At 30.4% G+C, this 24,912-nt stretch overlaps 1 protein-coding gene and 1 long non-coding RNA gene across 2 annotated transcripts; one reads left to right on the top strand and one right to left on the bottom strand.

Moving 5' to 3' along the window:
• The first annotated feature begins 835 nt into the window (after positions 1-835).
• Positions 836-2,257, top strand: LOC146914757 (uncharacterized). Its single transcript, XM_085716168.1, has 2 exons — positions 836-1,425; positions 1,965-2,257. Exons 1-2 carry the CDS (start codon positions 948-950, stop codon positions 2,255-2,257), a joined length of 771 nt encoding a protein of 256 aa, XP_085572294.1. The 5' UTR covers positions 836-947.
• A 20,961-nt stretch (positions 2,258-23,218) lies between these two features.
• LOC146914756 (uncharacterized) lies at positions 23,219-24,636 on the bottom strand. Its single transcript, XR_015014383.1, has 2 exons — positions 24,135-24,636; positions 23,219-23,992 (listed from the first exon to the last, which is right to left on the bottom strand). It is a non-coding gene; the product is annotated as an uncharacterized LOC146914756 (long non-coding RNA).
• Positions 24,637-24,912: the final 276 nt, after the last annotated feature.

Here is a 24,912-nt window from a genome sequence, read left to right as displayed (position 1 = left end):
CTTATGTTATCACTTAGCTACGTTATTTCCTACTATATTTGGATGTCAAACATTTACAGATTACAACAATTATTAAATTATAAATTAATAGCAATAAATAATCGATTTATACTTAATTGTTTGAAAAATTAATGAAATTTGTCTATTATAAACAAAAGTCATCAATTTTATCAAGCCATTAGACTCAAGTGGTTAACGAACTTCACCTTATAATATAATGAATCGATTGGTAAAATTTGAGTTCGATGATAGGTAGCTCACTTAGTTGAGTTAAGTGATTAAATGATTTAAAAAGGTTCACGGTTCGAATTTTGAAAAGAGAGAAAATACTAATATAACATTTAGTATATACTAAAATTTTCCAAAACAAAAACGATTAATAGTTCCTGACTATACTTTATTTTTTTGGTCAAGTAACCTAGTGGTTAGAATTTATCTTTTTCAAGATGAATAAGTGGGGTCTCAGGGGTTCGAACCTCGGCTTCTACATATAACAATGCATGTCCCTACCAACTAAGCAATGCTCACGGGGACTCTGAATAGACTTTATTTACAATACAAATGAACTTTATTACTAGGTCCCTTTTCCTAGTAAAGAAATGTTAACACAAAAAAAAAAGTGTCACTAAATTTATTTATTTTTTAGGATTTAATTGGAAGCAAAAAAGTATATAAAACACCATACCGTATTCGCCTGAATGGCTATACAAATTTCTCCTTATTCCTTGAACTAACAAGAATAAATCAAGAAACAATTTTATTTGCCTCTTAAATTCAATTAAATCTTAATGAATTTGGACATTAACTAAAAAATAGAAATAAAAAAAACAATGTTTACTACACCACATTAGCTCCTATAAATAGATCAACCCTTACAGTCTCCCAACACACCACATCACCTCTTCTTCCCCTCTTTCAAGGTTGCTTTTCCTAATTAACACTGAAAAATGGCCAAAATTATTCTAGCATTGATTTTTCTCTTACTCCAAATAACCTCTTTCGTTGTGTTTGCGGAAGAGCTTGAAACTCTTCATCACAAACCAACAATACCACTTCATCCCCCAACAAAGTCACCGGTGCATAAACCGTTGGCTAAACCCCCAACCCATGCACCTCACCACCACCACCACTCACCATCCCATGCACCTTTACCTCCACCTCATCCTGCTAAACCCCCAACTCATCACCACCACCACCACCAGCATCAACATCACTCACCAGCCCCTTCCCCCTACCATGTTCCCACTCCTCTACATCGTCCTGCAAAACCCCCAACCCTTCACCACCATCGACACCCTCCCGCTCATGCTCCTGCTCACACACCTCGTGTTACAAGAAACTTGATAGCCGTTGAAGGAGTTGTTTATGTCAAATCATGCCACCATGCTGGTTTTGACACCCTAAAGGGCGCTACACCACTTTTTGGTTTGTTTCTCAACTTTAAGCTTAAACGCGATTTTACTTTTACTGTCTTTTTATTTTACAAAGTAAGTTTTAATTTTTAAATTTAATTAGACTATCTTTTGTTACATTGAGCATTGTCTTTTCTTGAACTATCCTGCTTGAAGAATCAAATATATAACTCATATATTCTTTCAACTTTAGTATATTTTTTTTTTCACTTTCTTTCGGCCTAACTTTTTATGTGTCGTTAGGATCAACGTATACAATGCATATAGATCTAAAAATATTATTACAACCATAGATCTATGTCCGTATATGTTTTTATTTTTTTCACTGCTATACTCACACACACAATAACCATTTTTTTCCCGACTAAATGTCGCATTATTTAATTACTATACAAATATATTTTATTTAATTGTTATATTTTCTATCTTCTTATTAGTTTTTGTCCAAATTATAATATTTATTTAGAGTTACGACCAACACTTTCTCCAACATTATGTATTATTTTTTTCCAAAAGATAATTGACATTGTTAGGGTATTTTGAAAATTGAAGGTGCTGTCGTGAAGTTTCAATGCCACAATGCTAAATACAATTTCGTCCTTAAAGCCAAAACTGATAAGGAAGGTTATTTCTATATTGGAAGCTCAAAGAATATCTCTAGCTATGCATCTGGCCATTGCAAAGTTGTTTTGGACAGTGCACCAAATGGACTAAAACCCTCTAATCTTCATGGTGGACTCACTGGTGCTCATCCTAAATCTGTGAAACGAATAGTGTCTAAGGGTGTTTCCTTAATTCGCTACACCGTTGATCCTCTTGCATTTGAGCCCAAATGTCATCATTAAGAAAAATAATAGTAATTTAAATTTGTATCATTTTCTTCTAGGTTTTTGGCTTTATTTTAACTTTGTGTTAAAATATGGTGTTTGGATCTTGAATTATCAATAATAAGATAATGATTTATCGCACTTATATAGTCTAATTACCATTGCTTATCATGTTTAAGGTAATACTAATTCAATTAAAATCAATCACATAGAAATATGGAAACATATTAACGTCAATTGAATTTAGCTGTTAATTACATTCATGCTAAATTATATCAGGCGTTTTTAAATTGCTTATCATGTTCTTTAACTTATTTTGATCACACATAAGTTAAGTCTGTAAACATTTTTTATTTAGTCGTTCTGCCATATCGTCGATCGTTTGGTTAACATAATGACTAAATTGAAAACGTTTACAAACTTAAAATACTTATGTGTGACCAAAATAACTTAAATGACCAATCTATTACAAACCTCAAACTTAAAGAACTTATGTGTGACCAAAATAACTTAAAGGACCAATCTATTACAAACCTCAAACTTAAAGGACTCATGGTGTAATTTAACCTTACGTTCATAATGCCAAATGCAAAGGGTTTTAAATCGGCATGCATAATACTTTTTTTTTTTGCTTATGGTGTATGTATATAACTATTAATTTAACTTTTATAGAATGAAATTAAGGTAAATTCTTAACAAGTTGTAATTTGGTAGCATACTGGTACCATGTCCTCAATTAATTTTTTTTGGACGCAACTAAACAATATTTGTTGAAATATTATTTTTATTTAAAAAAAAGAATAATAACTTTATAACATTGAATTAGTTTAATCATTGAAAGATGATTAAAGTTTGATAAAAAATGTGTCTTTCAATTTGAATTCTCTAAAACAATTCATATTCAGATGAAGCTCATTAACCATTTGAATGAAATCACTTAATTTGGCTTGTTGGAGTTGGTACGTGGCATACGGGACGGTGTTTTTTCCCTGCTAGGTAATTTCGGTTTTGGAGTTTATGTTAGCAAAGGGGCTCTCTTTTGTATTTCACTTTTGTTTCTGTTTATCCATTCTTTGTTCGAATGATTTTTGTGTGCCTCTAGGGCTTTGGGTTTCTGTGTAACACCTTTTGTATATTACTTATTGTGTATTTAGGTTTTTACTCTCTTGTACGCTTTGTATATGTAGAAGCGAGTATCAGTATAATTTAGCCGTTAAAAAAAAAAAAAAAACAAAGAACTTATATTAGTTACATTATCACCTTCTTGTAGGGAGAATATTAACTATTTTGTAGACAAACTTTTACATATTACTGTTAGCCTGTAAATTCAAGAGGCTCATTTAGTATGGTCAACATTTGGTTGACCTTTAACTTTGCAGGAATCGAAGACTTTCTCATTATATTGGAGGATTTCTACAAGATATCAAGCCTAGCGTGCCTTTTTTCTCTTCTTATTGGTAAAAAGCGAGAGAGACAGTAAGAACATATGTGGGTATGAGACAGAGTTGTCTAAAAATCATCACAAAATGGTTGTACAAATATCATTTTTTTTCCTAGTAAACCCGGAGAGAGGACAGACATCAAGGAGAAGCAATGACATCCCAACTAGGTTGGCACCCAGATGAACTCCCATCCTATACTATTTAATAATAAACTTATTCAATAAAGATTATAAATTAAATAATAAATATCATTTCTCTTTAGAAAAGAGTATTGTCACAAAAGAAATAAATAAAAAGTTAGCGACTACGATTGACTCATAAAATAAAGATCATAAATTAAATAATAAACTTATATAATATAGCTTATATATTTAAAAATAAAAAAATAAATGTCTTACGATCTATTCATGGATTAAGACTTAGTTACATGATTAATCAAGAAAATCACAGTAATTACAATAACAAAGGATGATAATTTTTCGATGTACATATTTTATAATTTAGAAAGCATTGAAAACAACCAAACTACCATTATCCATCCAAACAACTAAGATCATGGCACTCTTGTATGCAGCACCAAAGGGAAGCATGCAATTGTAACCAAATGAAGACCCTCTCTTTCCAAGTATGAATAAGTTTAGACTTGTCATGTTCAACCATCTCCCTGAGTATATCATCTTCAATTTTCTCAGCTTGCCATTTCGAAGGATCTTCGACAAGCTCCTCACTAAAAATCATACAAGAAAACCCACTGTTTCCAAATAGTTCTTCTATACTTATCTTCCTCCATGGATCCAGTCATCAACAAGTGATACACATAAACCAATATCACCTGACCAGGTCAAAAAGCGAGCGCAATAGCGTGCTTTGTTTTTGAAGGAGTCCAGTCAAAATCCAAAAATATCACTCTTGAAGCTGCTGTTAAACTGATACCTTCAGCACAAGCTCTGATTGAAGCAAGAAGTATCTTTGAACTGCCACTGCGATCTTCGAATTTATCTATCACATTCATTCTTTCGAACAAGTCTTGTTCACCAGTTAGTTGCAAAACTCTTTACCATTTTTCCACTGAAAATGTTTCTCAAATAATTGTATTAAAAACCTGACTGGTGTAAAGTTGTGACAGAAGATCTCAAAGATCTCAAGCTTTCTACAAATTAAAATTGACCTACAAGCTTTCAAGACAATGAATAGTAGAAAGCTTCACATGATAATATTTAACTATGTTACCATTATCTCATAGATCTTCTAATATAATTAATCAAAGAAATCACACTCGATTTAATAGTAAAAGAATAAATGTACTAAAATCCATAGGAGATGTTAATGAAATTAAATAGAACCTCAACAATATGTGCAGTATCTGATCTATATCAGATGCAATGATGCTGCGTCGAGTTGCCTCCTGATTCATTGTTTCATGAAGAAAAATAGGTGCATGAAAGATATTTGTTGAAAATGAGTAGATTAGATCTGAAAGATCTTTATTGAAAATGAATAGATCAGATCTAATGAAATGAAATTAAAACACTTCACTAAAATTATAGAGAAATATGATTAGTTAAATCAAAATCTCATAGAATCTTCTGGCTAGATTGGAACTTGAAAGGATTGGACAGAATTAGGTCGCAGAAGGTACACAAGGATTGTTGTTGAAAATGGAAAAGAAGAAACGGCTAACGAAAGTGTTTAAAGTTGGTAAACCTTTGTGAGAAAAAAGATTATATATAGGAGTGTAGAGAGATTAGTGAGGGAGTGACTAAGGTAGGTTTATATGTACAACACCAACACTTAGAAACATCTAGATAGATCTAGCTCTGTTTATTTATTTATTTTTTCATTTATCTTTTAACATATCCAGTAATTTTAAAAATAAAATATATAAATTAGGTTTAATTTTCAGCCAAAAGCTAAAAATATTTGAAATGTACATGTTGATTTATATTTACTTTTTTTTAAGGAACTAACAAAAGCTCGAACTAAGAATTTGTGAGTCAAAAACTCGTATTGTTTACCATTTTTACTTTTTACCACTCTATTTCACCAAATATAATGTGATTATTTTTTTTTTTTAGAGGAATATAGTATTTGATTATTATTATTTTTAATATTATATATTTACATTTCTGAGATGAGGTCTAGGCTAGTTAAAGCAACATTATCTATAATCTTCCGTATTTTTTTGTGAAAGAAATTTTTCCTTATTATACAAAAAATCACAACGACAATTTAAGTCTTTCAGTCTAATTCTCTAAAAAAATATTTTTCAGTCTAATATTAGGGTTATGAAAGAAAATAATTTAATGCCTAAAACTAAATATTAATTTTATGTACTATGCTCTAAATATAGATAAAAAATAGCTTATTTTTTAATAAAGCTAAATGGTATATTTTGACAAATAATAGAAAAGAAGGTTATATTGGGAAGGATATAACCATAAATGGTGTTTTTAGAAAAATAATGGTGGCATTTTGACCATTTTTAAAGATAAGAAAGTCACATTTTGACTGTATTTAATGAAAAGAAGGGTACAAAAAAAAGGTTATATCTGATTAACAATGAAAAATAGGGTTATTTAGTAAAAAAAAAAGAGGTTATATTACTATTGTCAAATAAGAGTCTTTTAGTGTTGTAAAAATTGGCATCTTTGTACAATAGTTTTATCGAAAAAGACAATTTAAAAATTAGTAATGGTATTTGTAAATAATTTGGTGACAACTTTTATGACAATCTTCTTTTTTCTCTTCTTATTAGTAAAAAGCGAGAGAGACAGTAAGAACATATGTGGGTATGAGACAGAGTTGTCTAAAAATCATCACAAAATGTTTGTACAAATATTATTTTTGTTTTCTGGTAAACCCGGAGAGAGGACAGACATCAAGGAGAAGCAATGACATCCCAACTAGGTTGGCACCCAGATGAACTCCCATCCTATACTATTTAATAATAAACTTATTCAATAAAGATTATAAATTAAATAATAAATATCATTTCTCTTTAGAAAAGAGTATTGCCACAAAAGAAATAAATAAAAAGTTAGCGACTACGATTGACTCATAAAATAAAGATCATATATTAAATAATAAACTGATATAATATAGCTTATATATTAAAAAATAAAAAAATAAATGCCTTACTATCTATTCATGGATTACGACTTAGTTACATGATTAATCAAGAAAATCACTGTAATTACAATAACAAAGGTTGATAATTTTTCGATGTACATATTTTATAATTTAGAAAGCATTGAACACAACCAAACTACCATTATCCATCCAAACAACTAAGATCATGGCACTCTTGTATGCAGCACCAAAGGGAAGCATGCAATTGTAACCAAATGAAGACCCTCTCTTTCCAAGTATGAATAAGTTTAGACTTGTCATGTTCAACCATCTCCCTGAGTATATCATCTTCAATTTTCTCAGCTTGCCATTTCGAAGGATCTTCGACAAGCTCCTCACTAAAAATCATACAAGCAAACCCACTGTTTCCAAATAGTTCTTCTATACTTATCTTCCTCCATGGATCCAGTCATCAACAAGTGATACACATAAACCATTTTCACCTGACCAGGTCAAAAAGCGAGCGCAATAGCGTGCTTTGTTTTTGAAGGAGTCAAGTCAAAATCCAAAAATATCACTCTTGAAGCTGCTGTTAAACTGATACCTTCAGCACAAGCTCTGATTGAAGCAAGAAGTATCTTTGAACTGCCACGACGATCTTCGAATTTATCTATCACATTCATTATTTCGAACAAGTCTTGTTCACCAGTTAGTTGCAGAACTCTTTACCATTTTTCCACTGAAAATGTTTCTCAAATAATTGTATTAAAAACCTGACTGGTGTAACGTTGTGACAGAAGATCTCAAAGATCTCAAGCTTTCTACAAATTAAAATTGACCTACAAGCTTTCAAGACAATGAATAGTAGAAAGCTTCACATGATAATATTTAACTATGTTACCATTATCTCATAGATCTTCTAATATAATTAATCAAAGAAATCACACTCGATTTAATAGTAAAAGAATAAATGTACTAAAATCCATAGGAGATGTTAATGAAATTAAATAGAACCTCAACAATATGTGCAGTATCTGATCTATATCAGATGCAATGATGCTGCGTCGAGTTGCCTCCTGATTCATTGTTTCATGAAGAAAAATAGGTGCATGAAAGATATTTGTTGAAAATGAGTAGATTAGATCTGAAAGATCTTTATTGAAAATGAATAGATCAGATCTAATGAAATGAAATTAAAACACTTCACTAAAATTATAGAGAAATATGATTAGTTAAATCAAAATCTCATAGAATCTTCTGGCTAGATTGGAACTTGAAAGGATTGGACAGAATTAGGTCGCAGAAGGTACACAAGGATTGTTGTTGAAAATGGAAAAGAAGAAACGGCTAACGAAAGTGTTTAAAGTTGGTAAACCTTTGTGAGAAAAAAGATTATATATAGGAGTGTAGAGAGATTAGTGAGGGAGTGACTAAGGTAGGTTTATATGTACAACACCAACACTTAGAAACATCTAGATAGATCTAGCTCTGTTTATTTATTTATTTTTTCATTTATCTTTTAACATATCCAGTAATTTTAAAAATAAAATATATAAATTAGGTTTAATTTTCAGCCAAAAGCTAAAAATATTTGAAATGTACATGTTGATTTATATTTACTTTTTTTTAAGGAACTAACAAAAGCTCGAACTAAGAATTTGTGAGTCAAAAACTCGTATTGTTTACCATTTTTACTTTTTACCACTCTATTTCACCAAATATAATGTGATTATTTTTTTTTTTTAGAGGAATATAGTATTTGATTATTATTATTTTTAATATTATATATTTACATTTCTGAGATGAGGTCTAGGCTAGTTAAAGCAACATTATCTATAATCTTCCGTATTTTTTTGTGAAAGAAATTTTTCCTTATTATACAAAAAATCACAACGACAATTTAAGTCTTTCAGTCTAATTCTCTAAAAAAATATTTTTCAGTCTAATATTAGGGTTATGAAAGAAAATAATTTAATGCCTAAAACTAAATATTAATTTTATGTACTATGCTCTAAATATAGATAAAAAATAGCTTATTTTTTAATAAAGCTAAATGGTATATTTTGACAAATAATAGAAAAGAAGGTTATATTGGGAAGGATATAACCATAAATGGTGTTTTTAGAAAAATAATGGTGGCATTTTGACCATTTTTAAAGATAAGAAAGTCACATTTTGACTGTATTTAATGAAAAGAAGGGTACAAAAAAAAGGTTATATCTGATTAACAATGAAAAATAGGGTTATTTAGTAAAAAAAAAAGAGGTTATATTACTATTGTCAAATAAGAGTCTTTTAGTGTTGTAAAAATTGGCATCTTTGTACAATAGTTTTATCGAAAAAGACAATTTAAAAATTAGTAATGGTATTTGTAAATAATTTGGTGACAACTTTTATGACAATCTTCTTTTTTCTCTTCTTATTAGTAAAAAGCGAGAGAGACAGTAAGAACATATGTGGGTATGAGACAGAGTTGTCTAAAAATCATCACAAAATGTTTGTACAAATATTATTTTTGTTTTCTGGTAAACCCGGAGAGAGGACAGACATCAAGGAGAAGCAATGACATCCCAACTAGGTTGGCACCCAGATGAACTCCCATCCTATACTATTTAATAATAAACTTATTCAATAAAGATTATAAATTAAATAATAAATATCATTTCTCTTTAGAAAAGAGTATTGCCACAAAAGAAATAAATAAAAAGTTAGCGACTACGATTGACTCATAAAATAAAGATCATATATTAAATAATAAACTGATATAATATAGCTTATATATTAAAAAATAAAAAAATAAATGCCTTACTATCTATTCATGGATTACGACTTAGTTACATGATTAATCAAGAAAATCACTGTAATTACAATAACAAAGGTTGATAATTTTTCGATGTACATATTTTATAATTTAGAAAGCATTGAACACAACCAAACTACCATTATCCATCCAAACAACTAAGATCATGGCACTCTTGTATGCAGCACCAAAGGGAAGCATGCAATTGTAACCAAATGAAGACCCTCTCTTTCCAAGTATGAATAAGTTTAGACTTGTCATGTTCAACCATCTCCCTGAGTATATCATCTTCAATTTTCTCAGCTTGCCATTTCGAAGGATCTTCGACAAGCTCCTCACTAAAAATCATACAAGCAAACCCACTGTTTCCAAATAGTTCTTCTATACTTATCTTCCTCCATGGATCCAGTCATCAACAAGTGATACACATAAACCATTTTCACCTGACCAGGTCAAAAAGCGAGCGCAATAGCGTGCTTTGTTTTTGAAGGAGTCAAGTCAAAATCCAAAAATATCACTCTTGAAGCTGCTGTTAAACTGATACCTTCAGCACAAGCTCTGATTGAAGCAAGAAGTATCTTTGAACTGCCACGACGATCTTCGAATTTATCTATCACATTCATTCTTTCGAACAAGTCTTGTTCACCAGTTAGTTGCAGAACTCTTTACCATTTTTCCACTGAAAATGTTTCTCAAATAATTGTATTAAAAACCTGACTGGTGTAACGTTGTGACAGAAGATCTCAAAGATCTCAAGCTTTCTACAAATTAAAATTGACCTACAAGCTTTCAAGACAATGAATAGTAGAAAGCTTCACATGATAATATTTAACTATGTTACCATTATCTCATAGATCTTCTAATATAATTAATCAAAGAAATCACACTCGATTTAATAGTAAAAGAATAAAAGTACTAAAATCCATAGGAGATGTTAATGAAATTAAATAGAACCTCAACAATATGTGCAGTATCAGATCTATATCAGATGCAATGATGGTGCGTCGAGTTGCCTCCTGATTCATTGTTTCATGAAGAAAAATAGGTGCATGAAAGATATTTGTTGAAAATGAGTAGATCAGATCTGAAAGATCTTTATTGAAAATGAATAGATCAGATCTAATGAATTGAAATTAAAACACTTCACTAAAATTATAGAGAAATATGATTAGTTAAATCAAAATCTCATAGAATCTTCTGGCTACATTGGAACTTGAAAGGATTGGACTGAATTAGGTCGCAGAAGGTACACAAGGATTGTTGTTTAAAATGGAAAAGAAGAAGAAATGGCTAACGAAAGTGTTTGAAGTTGGTAAACCTTTGTGAGAAAAAAGATTATATATAGGAGTGTAGAGAGATTAGTGAGGGAGTGACTAAGGTAGGTTTATATGTACAACACCGACACTTAGAAACATCTAGATAGATCTAGCTGTGTTTATTTATTTATTTTTTCATTTATCTTTTAACATATCCAGTAATTTTAAAAATAAAATATATAAATTAGGTTGAATGTTCAGCCAAAAGCTAAAAATATTTGAAATGTACATGTTAATTTATATTTACTTTTTTTAAGGAACTAACAGAAGCTCGAACTAAGAATTTGCGAGTCAAAAACTCGTATTGTTTACCATTTTTACTTTTTACCACTCTATTTCACCAAATATAATGTGATTATTTTTTTTTAGAGGAATGTAGTATTTGATTATTATTATTTTTAATATTATATATTTACATTTCTGAGATGAGGTCTAGGCTAGTTAAAGCAACATTATCTATAATCTTCCGTATTTTTTTGTGAAAGAAATTTTTCCTTATTATACAAAAAATACAACGACAATTTAAGTCTTTCAGTCTAATTCTCTAAAAAAATATTTTTCAGTCTAATATTAGAGTTATGAAAGAAAATAATTTAATGCCTAAAACTAAATATTAATTTTATGTACTATGCTCCAAATATAGATAAAAAATAGCTTATTTTTTAATAAAGCTAAATGGTATATTTTGACAAATAATAGAAAAGAAGGTTATATTGGGAAGGATATAACCATAAATGGTGTTTTTAGAAAAATATTGGTGGCATTTTGACTATTTTTAAAGATAAGAAAGTCACATTTTGACTGTATTTAATGAAAAGAAGGGTATAAAAAAAAAGGTTATATCTGATTAACAATGAAAAATAAGGTTATTTAGTAAAAAAAAAAAAAGAGGTTATATTACTATTGTCAAATAAGAGTCTTTTAGTGTTGTAAAAATTGGCATCTTTGTACAATAGTTTTATCGAAAAAGACAATGTAAAAATTAGTAATGGTATTTGTAAAATATTTGGTGACAACTTTTATGACAATCTTCTTTTTTCTCTTCTTATTAGTAAAAAGCGAGAGACAGTAAGAACATATGTGGGTATGAGACAGAGTTGTCTAAAAATCATCACAAAATGTTTGTACAAATATTATTTTTGTTTTCTGGTAAACTCGGAGAGAGGACAGACATCAAGGAGAAGCAATGACATCCCAACTAGGTTGGCACCCAGATGAACTCCCATCCTATACTATTTAATAATAAACTTATTCAATAAAGATTATAAATTAAATAATAAATATCATTTCTCTTTAGAAAAGAGTATTGTCACAAAAGAAATAAATAAAAAGTTAGCGACTACGATTGACTCATAAAATAAAGATCATAAATTAAATAATAAACTGATATAATATAGCTTATATATTAAAAAATAAAAAAATAAATGCCTTACTATCTATTCATGGATTAAGACTTAGTTACATGATTAATCAAGAAAATCACAGTAATTACAATAACAAAGGTTGATAATTTTTCGATGTACATATTTTATAATTTAGAAAGCATTGAACACAACCAAACTACCATTATCCATTCAAAGAACTAAGATCATGACACTCTTGTATGCAGCACCAAAGGGAAGCATGCAATTGTAACCAAATGAAGACCCTCTCTTTCCAAGTATGAATAAGTTTAGACTTGTCATGTTCAACCATCTCCCTGAGTATATCATCTTCAATTTTCTCAGCTTGCCATTTCGAAGGATCTTCGACAAGCTCCTCACTAAAAATCATACAAGCAAACCCACTGTTTCCAAATAGTTCTTCTATACTTATCTTCCTCCATGGATCCAGTCATCAACAAGTGATACACATAAACCATTTTCACCTGACCAGGTCAAAAAGCGAGCGCAATAGCGTGCTTTGTTTTTGAAGGAGTCAAGTCAAAATCCAAAAATATCACTCTTGAAGCTGCTGTTAAACTGATACCTTCAGCACAAGCTCTGATTGAAGCAAGAAGTATCTTTGAACTGCCACGACGATCTTCGAATTTATCTATCACATTCATTCTTTCGAACAAGTCTTGTTCACCAGTTAGTTGCAGAACTCTTTACCATTTTTCCACTGAAAATGTTTCTCAAATAATTGTATTAAAAACCTGACTGGTGTAACGTTGTGACAGAAGATCTCAAAGATCTCAAGCTTTCTACAAATTAAAATTGACCTACAAGCTTTCCAGACAATGAATAGTAGAAAGCTTCACATGATAATATTTAACTATGTTACCATTATCTCATAGATCTTCTAATATAATTAATCAAAGAAATCACACTCGATTTAATAGTAAAAGAATAAAAGTACTAAAATCCATAGGAGATGTTAATGAAATTAAATAGAACCTCAACAATATGTGCAGTATCAGATCTATATCAGATGCAATGATGGTGCGTCGAGTTGCCTCCTGATTCATTGTTTCATGAAGAAAAATAGGTGCATGAAAGATATTTGTTGAAAATGAGTAGATCAGATCTGAAAGATCTTTATTGAAAATGAATAGATCAGATCTAATGAATTGAAATTAAAACACTTCACTAAAATTATAGAGAAATATGATTAGTTAAATCAAAATCTCATAGAATCTTCTGGCTACATTGGAACTTGAAAGGATTGGACTGAATTAGGTCGCAGAAGGTACACAAGGATTGTTGTTTAAAATGGAAAAGAAGAAGAAATGGCTAACGAAAGTGTTTGAAGTTGGTAAACCTTTGTGAGAAAAAAGATTATATATAGGAGTGTAGAGAGATTAGTGAGGGAGTGACTAAGGTAGGTTTATATGTACAACACCGACACTTAGAAACATCTAGATAGATCTAGCTCTGTTTATTTATTTATTTTTTCATTTATCTTTTAACATATCCAGTAATTTTAAAAATAAAATATATAAATTAGGTTGAATGTTCAGCCAAAAGCTAAAAATATTTGAAATGTACATGTTAATTTATATTTACTTTTTTTAAGGAACTAACAAAAGCTCGAACTAAGAATTTGTGAGTCAAAAACTCGTATTATTTACCATTTTTACTTTTTACCACTCTATTTCACCAAATATAATGTGATTATTTTTTTTTAGAGGAATGTAGTATTTGATTATTATTATTTTTAATATTATATATTTACATTTCTGAGATGAGGTCTAGGCTAGTTAAAGCAACATTATCTATAATCTTCCGTATTTTTTTGTGAAAGAAATTTTTCCTTATTATACAAAAAATACAACGACAATTTAAGTCTTTCAGTCTAATTCTCTAAAAAAATATTTTTCAGTCTAATATTAGAGTTATGAAAGAAAATAATTTAATGCCTAAAACTAAATATTAATTTTATGTACTATGCTCCAAATATAGATAAAAAATAGCTTATTTTTTAATAAAGCTAAATGGTATATTTTGACAAATAATAGAAAAGAAGGTTATATTGGGAAGGATATAACCATAAATGGTGTTTTTAGAAAAATATTGGTGGCATTTTGACTATTTTTAAAGATAAGAAAGTCACATTTCGACTGTATTTAATGAAAAGAAGGGTATAAAAAAAAAGGTTATATCTGATTAACAATGAAAAATAAGGTTATTTAGTAAAAAAAAAAGAGGTTATATTACTATTGTCAAATAAGAGTCTTTTAGTGTTGTAAAAATTGGCATCTTTGTACAATAGTTTTATCGAAAAAGACAATGTAAAAATTAGTAATGGTATTTGTAAACAATTTGGTGACAACTTTTATGACAATCTTCTTTTTTCTCTTCTTATTAGTAAAAAGCGAGAGACAGTAAGAACATATGTGGGTATGAGACAGAGTTGTCTAAAAATCATCACAAAATGTTTGTACAAATATTATTTTTGTTTTCTGGTAAACTCGGAGAGAGGACAGACATCAAGGAGAAGCAATGACATCCCAACTAGGTTGGCACCCAGATGAACTCCCATCCTATACTATTTAATAATAAACTTATTCAATAAAGATTATAAATTAAATAATAAATATCATTTCTCTTTAGAAAAGAGTATTGTCACAAAAGAAATAAATAAAAAGTTAGCGACTACGATTGACTCATAAAATAAAGATCATAAATTAAATAATAAACTGATATAATATAGCTTATATATTAAAAAATAAAAAAATAAATGCCTTACTATCTATTCATGGATTAAGACTTAGTTACATGATTAATCAAGAAAATCACAGTAATTACAATAACAAAGGTTGATAATTTTTCGATGTACATATTTTATAATTTAGAAAGCATTGAACACAACCAAACTACCATTATCCATCCAAAGAACTAAGATCATGACACTCTTGTATGCAGCACCAAAGGGAAGCATGCAATTGTAACCAAATGAAGACCCTCTCTTTCCAAGTATGAATAAGTTTAGACTTGTCATGTTCAACCATCTCCCTGAGTATATCATCTTCAATTTTCTCAGCTTGCCATTTCGAAGGATCTTCGACAAGCTCCTCACTAAAAATCATACAAGCAAACCCACTGTTTCCAAATAGTTCTTCTATACTTATCTTCCTCCACGGATCCAGTCATCAACAAGTGATTCACATAAACCATTTTCACCTGACCAGGTCAAAAAGCGAGCGCAATAGCGTGCTTTGTTTTTGAAGGAGTCAAGTCAAAATCCAAAAATATCACTCTTGAAGCTGCTGTTAAACTGATACCTTCAGCACAAGCTCTGATTGAAGCAAGAAGTATCTTTGAACTGCCACGACGATCTTCGAATTTATCTATCACATTCATTCTTTCGAACAAGTCTTGTTCACCAGTTAGTTGCAGAACTCTTTACCATTTTTCCACTGAAAATGTTTCTCAAATAATTGTATTAAAAACCTGACTGGTGTAACGTTGTGACAGAAGATCTCAAAGATCTCAAGCTTTCTACAAATTAAAATTGACCTACAAGCTTTCAAGACAATGAATAGTAGAAAGCTTCACATGATAATATTTAACTATGTTACCATTATCTCATAGATCTTCTAATATAATTAATCAAAGAAATCACACTCGATTTAATAGTAAAAGAATAAAAGTACTAAAATCCATAGGAGATGTTAATGAAATTAAATAGAACCTCAACAATATGTGCAGTATCAGATCTATATCAGATGCAATGATGGTGCGTCGAGTTGCCTCCTGATTCATTGTTTCATGAAGAAAAATAGGTGCATGAAAGATATTTGTTGAAAATGAGTAGATCAGATCTGAAAGATCTTTATTGAAAATGAATAGATCAGATCTAATGAATTGAAATTAAAACACTTCACTAAAATTATAGAGAAATATGATTAGTTAAATCAAAATCTCATAGAATCTTCTGGCTACATTGGAACTTGAAAGGATTGGACTGAATTAGGTCGCAGAAGGTACACAAGGATTGTTGTTTAAAATGGAAAAGAAGAAGAAATGGCTAACGAAAGTGTTTGAAGTTGGTAAACCTTTGTGAGAAAAAAGATTATATATAGGAGTGTAGAGAGATTAGTGAGGGAGTGACTAAGGTAGGTTTATATGTACAACACCGACACTTAGAAACATCTAGATAGATCTAGCTCTGTTTATTTATTTATTTTTTCATTTATCTTTTAACATATCCAGTAATTTTAAAAATAAAATATATAAATTAGGTTGAATGTTCAGCCAAAAGCTAAAAATATTTGAAATGTACATGTTAATTTATATTTACTTTTTTTAAGGAACTAACAAAAGCTCGAACTAAGAATTTGTGAGTCAAAAACTCGTATTGTTTACCATTTTTACTTTTTACCACTCTATTTCACCAAATATAATGTGATTATTTTTTTTAGAGGAATGTAGTATTTGATTATTATTATTTTTAATATTATATATTTACATTTCTGAGATGAGGTCTAGGCTAGTTAAAGCAACATTACCTATAATCTTCCGTATTTTTTTGTGAAAGAAATTTTTCCTTATTATACAAAAAATACAACGACAATTTAAGTCTTTCAGTCTAATTCTCTAAAAAAATATTTTTCAGTCTAATATTAGAGTTATGAAAGAAAATAATTTAATGCCTAAAACTAAATATTAATTTTATGTACTATGCTCCAAATATAGATAAAAAATAGCTTATTTTTTAATAAAGCTAAATGGTATATTTTGACAAATAATAGAAAAGAAGGTTATATTGGGAAGGATATAACCATAAATGGTGTTTTTAGAAAAATATTGGTGGCATTTTGACTATTTTTAAAGATAAGAAAGTCACATTTTGACTGTATTTAATGAAAAGAAGGGTATAAAAAAAAAGGTTATATCTGATTAACAATGAAAAATAAGGTTATTTAGTAAAAAAAAGAGAGGTTATATTACTATTGTCAAATAAGAGTCTTTTAGTGTTGTAAAAATTGGCATCTTTGTACAATAGTTTTATCGAAAAAGACAATGTAAAAATTAGTAATGGTATTTGTAAACAATTTGGTGACAACTTTTATGACAATCTTCTTTTTTCTCTTCTTATTAGTAAAAAGCGAGAGACAGTAAGAACATATGTGGGTATGAGACAGAGTTGTCTAAAAATCATCACAAAATGTTTGTACAAATATTATTTTTGTTTTCTGGTAAACTTGGAGAGAGGACAGACATCAAGGAGAAGCAATGACATCCCAACTAGGTTGGCACCCAGATGAACTCCCATCCTATACTATTTAATAATAAACTTATTCAATAAAGATTATAAATTAAATAATAAATATCATTTCTCTTTAGAAAAGAGTATTGTCACAAAAGAAATAAATAAAAAGTTAGCGACTACGATTGACTCATAAAATAAAGATCATAAATTAAATAATAAACTGATATAATATAGCTTATATATTAAAAAATAAAAAAATAAATGCCTTACTATCTATTCATGGATTAAGACTTAGTTACATGATTAATCAAGAAAATCACAGTAATTACAATAACAAAGGTTGATAATTTTTCGATGTACATATTTTATAATTTAGAAAGCATTGAACACAACCAAACTACCATTATCCATCCAAAGAACTAAGATCATGACACTCTTGTATGCAGCACCAAAGGGAAGCATGCAATTGTAACCAAATGAAGACCCTCTCTTTCCAAGTATGAATAAGTTTAGACTTGTCATGTTCAACCATCTCCCTGAGTATATCATCTTCAATTTTCTCAGCTTGCCATTTCGAAGGATCTTCGACAAGCTCCTCACTAAAAATCATACAAGAAAACCCACTGTTTCCAAATAGTTCTTCTATACTTATCTTCCTCCATGGATCCAGTCATCAACAAGTGATACACATAAATCATTTTCACCTGACCAGGTCAAAAAGCGAACGCAATAGCGTGCTTTTTTTTTGAAGGAGTCCAGTCAAAATCCAAAAATATCACTCTTGAAGCTGCGCGCTGTTAAACTGATACCTTCACCACAAGCTCTGATTGAAGCAAGAAGTATCTTTGAACTGCCACGACGATCTTCGAATTTATCTATCACATTCATTCTTTCGAACAAGTCTTGTTCACCAGTTAGTTGCAGAACTCTTTACCATTTATCCACTGAAAATGTTTCTCAAATAATTGTATTAAAAACCTGACTGGTGTAATGTTGTGACAGAAGATCTCAAAGATCTCAAGCTTTCTACAAATTAAAATTGACCTACAAGCTTTCAAGACAATGAATAGTAGAAAGCTTCACATGATAATATTTAACTATGTTACCATTATCTCATAGATCTTCTAATATAATTAATCAAAGAAATCACACTCGATTTAATAGTAAAAGAATAAATGTACTAAAATCCATAGGAGATGTTAATGAAATTAAATAGAACCTCAACAATATGTGCAGTATCAGATCTATATCAGATGCAATGATGTTGCGTCGAGTTGCCTCCTGATTCATTGTTTCATGAAGAAAAATAGGTGCATGAAAGATATTTGTTGAAAATGAGTAGATCAGATCTGAAAGATCTTTATTGAAAATGAATAGATCAGATCTAATGAAATGAAATTAAAACACTTCACTAAAATTATATAGAAATATGATTAGTTAAATCGAAATCTCATAGAATCTTCTGGCTACATTGGAACTTGAAAGGATTGGACTGAATTAGGTCGCAGAAGGTACACAAGGATTGTTGTTGAAAATGGAAAAGAAGAAGAAACGACTAACGAAAGTGTTTGAAGTTGGTAACCCTTTGTGAGAAAAAAGATTATATATAGGAGTGTAGAGAGATTAGTGAGGGAGTGACTAAGGTAGGTTTATATGTACAACACCGACACTTAGAAACAGGTTGGACGTCAAGGTAGTAGCCGGATGGATATTTCAGCAAGAGCTCGTTCGTACTCGCAGCATGGTGATTACGGATTACAAGAATGCATTTATCTTATCTTAGACAAGAATTGTTGTTTTGATAATGTCCAACGCGTTTTGTTGTATAATATATTCATTCGAAGTTTTTATGTTGTAAGTTTTTAATGTAACCAGTACTAAACTAACACACATGCTAGACTTTCTAGATACGTCTAGTATGGGTGTTACATTTGGTATTAGAGCAGGTCGATTCAGACTAGTGGGAGAAGTTAAGTATTCAAGTGAAAGTTTTATGTTATTAGGGCTAAGGCGTTAATTTCTGACGTGCCGAGAATGGTATCGAAATAGGTTGATGGTTGCCATGTATATGTTATAGAATATTTTACGATGTTAGGAAAGAATGATGAGCATTAATGTTGCTTGAGAAATAAGAATTTTATGTAAAATATGTTTTGAAAAACATTGAGCTGAAGAAACTCACCAATAGCGAACCTCGGGCAAAATTTCTGCTTTTCCGAAAACTGTCAGTTTGGTTCTAGGGTCTGCAGTAACTATTGGGGAGTTGTTTTCACAATCTTTTAAGTGATGAAAACCTTTATAACATCAAGTAACGAATGCATATCACATCATAAGGTTTTCACAGGAAAAGGCATGGGCAATCATTAACTAAATCGATACGGTTTAAGGTAACTTTGGAAGTTAATGTGTAAAGAGTCAAGAAAGAGCTCAGACCAAGAGTTTAGAGGTTCCAGTATTTTGAATAGATGTCATGGATGTGAAGACATGAAGTAAGAAGTTAAAGTGGTGCAAAGTTATGTGAAATTACAAGGTTTTTGGATTTTGTAGAATTAAAAGTATTTCTCGAACCTATGTTTTGCTTAATTGAGTTGCTAAGGCTTGTTATGATGATGAATCATAAAGTTTAAACAATTTTAGAAAGATTTACGCGTATGGGCAACTGAGGTTGACTTTTTGAAATTCACAAGAGATTTTCTAGGAACCGGTTTGTTACGACACGCGTAGAGCGGGCTAGACTCATTAGAATCTAGATTGATGGCACTTATGTGTTATCAACTCGTTCTATGATTATAGAGTAGCGACCGGGGCCTAAACTTAGTATCTATATATAGTAGAAAATCATCAACGCCAATGACCGTGCGCTAGTTTATAAAGTTTTCTTTAAAGAAAAATCAACGAGCAAGCATTGGTATGATTAAGCAAAATATAGTATGCGAGAATGCGAAGGTACAAGGTTAGAAGTTTAAGGAAGGTATGTTCAAGTACAAGATGAGTTGTCATGAGAAATCGAGATTGCTCGAAAACAAGTTTAAGTATGATATGTATACCTCAGCAGATAAACCTAACCAGCAAGAACGTAAGGTCTACCCCCAAGTAAAGTTTCACTCGCTCTAATGGATTAGAGTAAGGGTTTAAGCCAACCGGTGGGAATCAGAGTAGCGCCACGGAAGTTAATTGGTAATCACGAAAACATGGAATTTACGTATGTATGAGTCTTCATGAAGAATGATCGGTTGGTAACACGGGTTTTGCAAGGAGCATCATAAGATGAACGAGGAGTCCCCGATATGATAAGTAAGTATTGATGCTTATACAGTCAGTGATGATTAAGGTAAAAGTATAAAGGATGTATCTTCACCTAGGTAAGATGTGAAAGACTAGAGTTGCTACATATGAATTAATCAGGTTACTTCAACAGGTGATATTGAATACATGTAAGATTCAGAAGGTCTTCTGTTGTGACTCAAAGTAATGATCGAGTTATCAAGTATGATGACCGGTATTCGGAAAACATGGTAACACTCAAGCAATGTTCGAGCAAGATATTTTGAAGATCCAAGTTTAGTGTTCCTAGTGAAGAGGAACAAGTTAACGTCAAGTGGGTCAAGGATCTTCTATGGTATATGCTATGCATTAATGTTTGTCTGAAGTATGTATATCAGTTAGAAGGGAAGAATCCACCTTCGAAGTTAAGCATGTTATCACGAAGGAGACGCAACTCATGAGTTTTGTACAATGAGATTTATACCCCCGTATGCAACACTTGTTGAGTGAAAACGATACTTGATAAGATAGGTCAAGCCATGGTTTTGTAACTTTTAAAGCTAAAATTGGTATTAAGGAACTTGGGAACGATGCATAGTTTAAAACATGAAATTTTACGTTATCAAAACTGAAGAGATACGTCGTAAGTAAGTAAACTCACTTAAGACGTACGAACTTCAGGACCAACTTATTTTGGACAAGTTTGGGGAGAGTTGTAAAAATCTTTTTCAAAATATAAAGACTCGTCTTTTTCAAAATATACACCTTTGGCCTGGTGGCGTGGGTTTTGAGTTTTTGAGTGCTATGACCCAGGTTCAACTCTCAAACTCTGCATTTTTTCTTAATTTTTTCAAGCTCAACTCTCCTCCTTTGCAATTTTTTTAAATTTGTCAGATAATAATATAAACAACATAAAATATATATGAATATATATATATTTCCTTCAAAAAAAAATATATGAATATATATATTATGATTTTGCAACTTATGTCATGCATTATCTAATCTATAAAAAAAATAATATATATATTATGATTTTGCAACTTATGTCATGCATTATCTAATCTATAAAAAAAATATGAAGGGGAGACCCATTTTTGGGTTGAGATTTTTTACTCCGAATTTAACAATCATTTAAATTATTTTACCATTTTTATGATGTCATTTAAATTATAATTAAAAAGTTAAATTCACTAAAATATAAACAACTTTACTACACAAGGAACAAAATGATTGACAATTTGTTACGATGAATAAAAATGTTATTATGTATAATTTATTTCATCAAAATTTTAGTAATACTTCTTTAAAAAAATTAAAAATTAGCCACACTAATAATATAATCCCAGATCCGCCCTTCTGTATGGTACCAATGTCATATCGTATGCATGGGGTTGTGTTAAGAGTGTTCAATGCAAGTGCAAATGGACTTAGTAGAAAGTTTCAAGAGCATGTGAACCGTAACACTGGTTGTTAGATTGCCAGATGAATCGATGCTTTTGATTTCACTTCTCCATGTCAAGCTATATGAGTTACCCATTAATTTGGGCGCGATAAGATTGCAATTAGATCTGAAGATTTCCTAAGGCTCTGAAAAGAGATAAGAGAATCGTGGAATCGTCTAGATGAATAATGTAAGTAAGAGGCATGTGTCTCAAGTTATAGCAAGTAAGATGATGTATGAACTATGTGTTTACACGATAAGATGTTTATAATGCAAGTGAGCACTGCAGGGCAAACCTGGTTTCCGGTAGGATCCCAATTTAAAGGCAAATCCTAAGTGTTTATTTAATGAAAGGTTACTTATATGAATGGCTATGTCAAGCGGATAAATTATGGATCTAAGATAACCGGTCCACATGTAGCAGAGGTGTGTTTCTAAACGCGATGTTCCAAGTTAGTTCTGTGATTTGAGTAAGATGTTAAGATTAAAGAGATCATTTTCGTTTTTTTTTTTGCAGATTAAGAAAGAAGAATGAGTTGTATGTTGATGAGGAAAGTATGCTTTGAACCCTTTGGAGTGAGTATGCTCAGACTTTACTTAACTGAAACCAAAGGAGGCAGACTTTAGTTGCGATGATTGGTAGATGATTTCTAAATTTCACTAGTGCAGAAAACTCTTTTTAAATCGGGTGAATATGACTTTTTAAATCGGGTGAACATCCGATTTATAGGTGGCCGATTTAAAAAGTGTATTTGATTTTAAGTCAGTCCCCTTTACCCGATTTAAAATCGTTTAATTTAAATCGGTTGAACCCATCTAAAATCTTTTAATTTAAATCGGTTGATACCATTTAAAAAAGGCTAACAAGAGTCAAAAATCTTTGAATTTAAATCGGTTCACCCCATTTAAATTCTCTCTATATTTTAATTTTTTTTTATACACGATTATGGTACTGAATATAATATGAAATATCATATGATCAATGAAGGTATAAAACAATAATATTAATTTACTATAAAACAATAATATTAATTTACTAAAACTTAATGTGTGCTTACTAGTACATGTCAAATTACAAAATAATTCTGGACCACAATGTCTCGTCATGTAAACATAAAAAATAAGAGAAATATTGTTCATCTAACAAAATAAGCTATTAACATGACATGGACAAGCTTACTAGAAGAAATCAATTCACTAGCTTTAGAACCTATAATTTGCAAAGTCTTATCAACGGCCTTCTATTTTTCCTCCTTGCCAATAACCTCACTATGGCCCAAAACATCAACTGAATCAATTGCAGTAATCATTACTTGAACATGTACAATTAAGAAAACATGTTTTAGACTCTACTTATATTTTCATTTTATAAATTCAGCATTATATGAAAGATTGGGGCATGACTACTAAACATGTTGGCATTTAACATCACCCCTTTCATATGATCTAGATTAAATAAATGAGCACGTAATCTACCAAAAAAAAAATGAGTATGTTCATTGTTATGAAGAGAAAGCAATCTAACACGAAAATAAGTAATCAACAAAACATATTTTAAGATATAGATGGTACTGCATATTAGGCTCAAACTTCAAATGAAATCCAACGATAGGGACAAGATCAACAATGATATGCTTTTACAATATAAAAACACAAAAATTTGAATACCTCTCATGTTTATTGAGACTAGGAGAGGAGTATATGTATCGATGCCCTGCTTGAAACAAAACAAATGAATCGAAGCTACTGGAAGCTCACACCAAGCTCCAAAGAAAACTGCAGCTGAAGTAAAAAATCAGTGATACAAATCCCCATAGCAGCAGCATAAAAGCATGCGAAAAGCACCAGGGCTGAAACAGGACAGCCACCGCAAAACCACAAAACATAAACAGACTCAGCCTAACAGCAGAAAACTAGTTCTTACCTCACAATACAGTTTCTGCATGAGCAAACCGAAGTCTTGCTTTTTCAAAGCTGCCAGGAACATGCTTTTCTACAGAAGCAATAAAAAAATGGAAATGAGCCAAAGGTTCACATTGTCACATATTCGAGATACATCCTCCAAAAGGAGAATCAATCATTAGTGAAGTAATACTAATTCTCCTTGCTGATTTTGCATCAACGGGATTTCAAGCCATAAACATTGACAAAGGTTGTAAGCATGTACATATTAATTAAGCCATTAAATTGAAACAATGAGAAGCCAATTATATACTAAAAGGAATTTTAAGAATCAGTACAATTGTCATACAAACTATAGCTAACATGAAAGTTCATAGAATTTGAACACCGTTTTTAAAAAATCCATAGTTCAAGAAAATATAGGCTTTAGCCAAAAGAAAAATTAAAAGTTGTCTTGTAAATAAAATAATTTCCTGACATCTTTTAAATTTTACTTTATTTAAATAATATTTACAGAGGAAGAATTCAACCATTTGATCACATATCCCGTGATGATTACAAAATTACCTCAGATTGGCTTACTTCAGGTGCTTGTTTTTGTCTTCAGCTTTGATAAATATCATTTAAAAAGCATCCCTTTGTTTTGTTTTTAAATTCTCAATTAATATAATACTACCTCCGTCCCTAATTATATGGGCCTTTTAAAAAAATGACGGGAATTAAGAAAATTGATAATGGTAATAAAATTGTTTGTAATTACTATTATTTTCACAATTGTATCCTTTAAGAGAGACGGTTAG

This window comes from Medicago sativa, chromosome 6, assembly GCF_051527215.1.
Source record: "Medicago sativa cultivar Bolivia chromosome 6, Bolivia_mono, whole genome shotgun sequence".
Lineage (NCBI taxonomy): Eukaryota > Viridiplantae > Streptophyta > Magnoliopsida > Fabales > Fabaceae > Medicago > Medicago sativa.
The sequence above is the reverse complement of the archived record's forward strand: the minus strand, read 5'-3'. Positions and strand labels throughout refer to the sequence as shown.